Source organism: Olea europaea, chromosome 23, assembly GCF_002742605.1.
Source record: "Olea europaea var. sylvestris chromosome 23, O_europaea_v1, whole genome shotgun sequence".
Lineage (NCBI taxonomy): Eukaryota > Viridiplantae > Streptophyta > Magnoliopsida > Lamiales > Oleaceae > Olea > Olea europaea.
Window position 1 is genome coordinate 10,817,264 of NC_036259.1, and position 4,092 is coordinate 10,821,355.

General features: G+C 39.3%; 2 protein-coding genes across 2 annotated transcripts; both read left to right on the forward strand.

The window, feature by feature from the left end:
• LOC111372013 (protein NRT1/ PTR FAMILY 5.6-like) lies at positions 1–1,813 on the forward strand. The gene is made up of 4 exons (XM_022994151.1): positions 1–7; positions 706–917; positions 1,023–1,480; positions 1,567–1,813. Exons 1-4 carry the CDS (start codon positions 1–3, stop codon positions 1,811–1,813), a joined length of 924 nt encoding a protein of 307 aa, XP_022849919.1.
• Positions 1,814–1,910: 97 nt separating this feature from the next.
• LOC111372014 (protein NRT1/ PTR FAMILY 5.5-like) lies at positions 1,911–2,564 on the forward strand. The gene is made up of 2 exons (XM_022994152.1): positions 1,911–2,091; positions 2,188–2,564. The coding sequence occupies exons 1-2, from the start codon at positions 1,911–1,913 to the stop codon at positions 2,562–2,564; spliced, it is 558 nt and encodes a 185-aa protein (XP_022849920.1).
• Positions 2,565–4,092: the final 1,528 nt, after the last annotated feature.

Genomic DNA, 4,092 nt, shown 5'->3' on the forward strand with positions numbered 1-4,092 from the left:
ATGCGCCGTAAGCTAGCAAGTCAAATCCCATGCCTAAAAACAGACGTTTAAACTAAGGAGATGAGGCCACGTGCCACTTCATCCGAGGGCCCCCATTCCATATGTATCACTATAAATACCCCCATTGTATAACGTCAAAGGACTAATGCAAGAATCAATACTAAATACTACATTTTACTCAACTCTCTCCCATTTTACTGGCAATACACAAATCGAGTTTATACATTTTTGCATATATCTACGAGCACCGGTTGGTAATTATTGTACAACCGGATTACGAACAACCCGCCGGATCCCGAACGTCACCGTCCCGCGTCGTTGGGCTACTCCCACGCCCCTTTGAACCGCTCGTTTAGATCGTCCACGTGTCTTAGCGTGTTGGAAATTCGCCCACGCAAGCGCGGGTGGGACCGGTATCTGTTGGCGCACTTTTTGGGGTTAACACCAACTAATGCATTTGTTCACACGTATTTTGAGCCTATATAAATGCCTTAATTTTCAAGAAGTAGAAGACTGACTATACAATCAGATTTACTTTTTTATAGCAGTGGAATCGTTATGAGGATAACCAACTGGTGTTTGGACAATTTTCGTTACTACGTTGTTTTCTCAAAGGAAGCATTGTTTATATTTGGTAAATTAAGAATAATTATGCTGACTTTGACTGTCTTCCTAAATTCTAACACTTGGCTTAAATTTCTGTAGGCCTTATATTTGTCCACAGTTTCGTAGAGAATGCACTGGTAGATATCCTGTACACTCATCTCCCAGTTGTATGGGACATACCAAAATCGGCTAAAGCTGTCAATTTACAGGAAGGAACCTCGGCAGTTCTGCAAATTTTATTTGCTTTTGCATCGGATGCCTATCTGGCCCGCTTCAAAATGGTGGTTTACTCCACCATATCTTACAACATTGTGAGTTTTGTAATGAGAGATTAACGTTAAACCCACCACTATTTTCTCTCAAATGATATGACTCGTCTTATTCACAGTTTTTCTAAATCAATTCACATTTTGTAGGGGTTGGGGCTGTTCTGGAATGCGGCCTGGCATACAAATACAGAGATTCGAACTGCTTACTTGGGATTGGTGCTAATAACTCTGGCGAAAGCAGCAAAAGCTGTATCCTTGAAAGCGTTTCTTGATGATCAATTCATGGCGAAGGATATCCCAACCGCAGAAGAGGATGAAGAACGACAACATAGCCGTAGCAACGTCTGGTGGTGCTCTGCATCTATCTTGGGAGCTATTCCAGCTATTTTTGTCCCGAGTTCACCGAAGCTGCTTTCTATGATCTCTGCAATTGCAATGATGGTTGCATACCTGTGGTTCTGGTTAGGTGCAAAATTTTACGAATGCAATCGACCAACAGGCAGCGCCATCTCTGATGTTCTATTTGTTATCAAAACAGCAGTACTAAAAAGAAATCTTCGCTATGAAGGTGTTAAACGTATTGCGCCTCACATTTCATGGTTGAGGTATGTCCCTTCACTCGGTTTCTGACTTTACGAGATTATTGATTTTATGTACTGAACATGCACTGCATTTTGTTTGTAAACGTTAGGTGGTTAGATAAAGCTCCCATTGTGATTGAAAAGGAAAATAGGCCAGACAAGCCTTGCACTGCTGCACAAGTGAGTGAAGATAAATTTTTATTAGGGATGGTTCCTATGTGGACAACTTTCCTTACATACAGTCTGGTTGATGCGACAGGGAGCACCTTCTTTTTCGAGCAAGCAAGCAACATTGATGACAAATTCCCTGCTACTGTTTTTGTTATATTAGTAACAGTCTTTGTTTGTAAACGTTAGGTGGTTAGATAAAGCTCCCATTGTGATTGAAAAGGAAAATAGGCCAGACAAGCCTTGCACTGCTGCACAAGTGAGTGAAGATAAATTTTTATTAGGGATGGTTCCTATGTGGACAACTTTCCTTACATACAGTCTGGTTGATGCGACAGGGAGCACCTTCTTTTTCGAGCAAGCAAGCAACATTGATGACAAATTCCCTGCTACTGTTTTTGTTATATTAGTAACAGTCACAAGCTTTGCAATTGATTATCTATATGACTTCCTATTTCGAAAGATTGGTAATGAAATGAATGGACAACTCATAATACTGGTGAGAATCGGTATCGGAATGACATTTTCTGTCATTTGTTGCATATTTGCTTGGAAAAATGCAGCTCACTTGCTGTATTACGATAAGCCAAGTTCATATACGAATATTTTTAGCCTAACTCCACAATTTATCTTCTTGGGAATTATGAAAGGACTTTCAGAAGGTGGGCTTCAAAGTTTCTTTCGTTCCCAGGTTCCTGAATCTCTAAAGAACTACGGACCACCGTTTGGAGAATGTGTGATAGGCATCGGAAAGTTTCTTAGTATAGTTTGTATCCTTATTTTCGGTAGCTGGTTTGGGCATGATATATATACAAGTCATTTGGACAATTATTATGCGATGCTGATTTTTGGAAGTTTTGTTAACTTACTAATATACTGGTTGGTTGCGTACTGGTCTGGAGATGATCAATTTTCACCTGAAATAGACAGTGAACCATAGAAGGTGCACAAGACAGTATTGGACCTTTGGTATTGCGATCTATCAGAATATTAGTTAGCTGTTTAGTTTCGTAATTAGTTTGTAAATCAGTTAGGCTATTGTACAGTTGTCAATGTGCTGTCTAATTAGTTCACACAAACTCTATATATACGGCTGATGTAACTCATTTTCTTTTGAATAAGATTTCCCTCCATTTTCTAGAAGCTTCCTTCAGTTCTTCTTCTCTGATATTCCTCCAGTTCTTCTGCTGTAATATGGTATCAGAGCTATCGGTTGAACTGGAGAAATTCTGATTCATTGATCGTTTTGATTCAAAGATCATCTGATTCATGATGATGCCCATAGATGCTTCGAATCAAATTCAGTCATCTTCATCAATTGGTTATTCCGCCATTGATGATGTTGGAGACTTCATACAGACTTTGAATCCTGCACAACACCAGCACCTGATGGACATCTTAAATAGTCATTTGGCTTTTGCAAAAACTGATACAATAGCTTCTGTTCATTCTAATCAGGTGTCAGGTACATGTTTCTCCATTTCTCCCAATCCATTGCTGAATTCTCCTGGACTTTGGGTGGTGGATTCAGGAGCTACCAGTCATGTTTGCTCCAATTATTCAGCCTTTAACTCGATGAAATCAGTACAGAATTCCTTTATTACATTACCAAACCATATGAGAATTCCTGTAAAGTTTGTTGGTATAGTTAAAGTTGCTCCTAATCTGGTTCTTCAAGATGTGCTTTATGTTCCAGAATTCAAGTTCAATTTGATGTCAGTAAGCTCTCTAACCAGGTATACACGTATAGAGGTCAAATTTCTCCCTGATTCATGCATTATCCAGGACCTACATAGTATGAAAACAGTCGGCACGAGTGATTTGTACATAATGAGTGCTGAACCATCTGATAGAGTGTAAAATAAATGCAGAAAATCATTTGACAATGGCTGTATTTCTGTTTCTTCTACAGTGAATCATGTGACTGCCCATACTTGGCATCACAGACTTGGGCATTTATCATTTCAGAAGTTAGATTTGTTAAGAGAACAATTGCATTTGACCAGTAATAGGCACAAGAACTATGATTCATTGCCTTGTGATATATGTCCTTTAGCCAAACAGAGGAGGCTCTCTTTTACATCCAACAATCACATGTCACGTAATGCATTTGACTTGGTTCCTTGTGACACTTGGGGACCTTATCATGTTCCAACACATTCTGGACATAGATACCTCCTAACATTAGTGGATGATTGCACGCGGTTTACATGGGTTTATCTCATGAGACAAAAGTCAGATGTCCACTCCATCATTCCTAGATTCTTTAAGATGATTGAAACACAATTTCATAAAGTGATCAAGAAGTTCAGATCAGATAATGCACCTGAACTGCAGTTTGTTGAGTTTTTCAATTCCAAAAGAGTAATCCACCAATTTTCTTGTGTGGAACGGCCTGAGCAAAATTCAGTGGTTGAAAGAAAGCATCAACATCTTCTTAATGTGGCTCGAGCTTTGTTATTCCAGTC

Excerpts from the sequence above, each read along its gene's own strand:
- LOC111372013 (XM_022994151.1), top strand. Across the intron at positions 918-1,022 it reads CCACCATATCTTACAACATT|GGGTTGGGGCTGTTCTGGAA; the intron begins GTGAGTTTTGTA and ends CACATTTTGTAG. Across the intron at positions 1,481-1,566 it reads CCTCACATTTCATGGTTGAG|GTGGTTAGATAAAGCTCCCA; the intron begins GTATGTCCCTTC and ends TGTAAACGTTAG.
- LOC111372014 (XM_022994152.1), top strand. The coding sequence starts at position 1,911 with ATGGTTCCTATGTGGACAACTTTCCTTACATACAGTCTGGTTGATGCG. Across the intron at positions 2,092-2,187 it reads CTTCCTATTTCGAAAGATTG|CTCACTTGCTGTATTACGAT; the intron begins GTAATGAAATGA and ends GGAAAAATGCAG.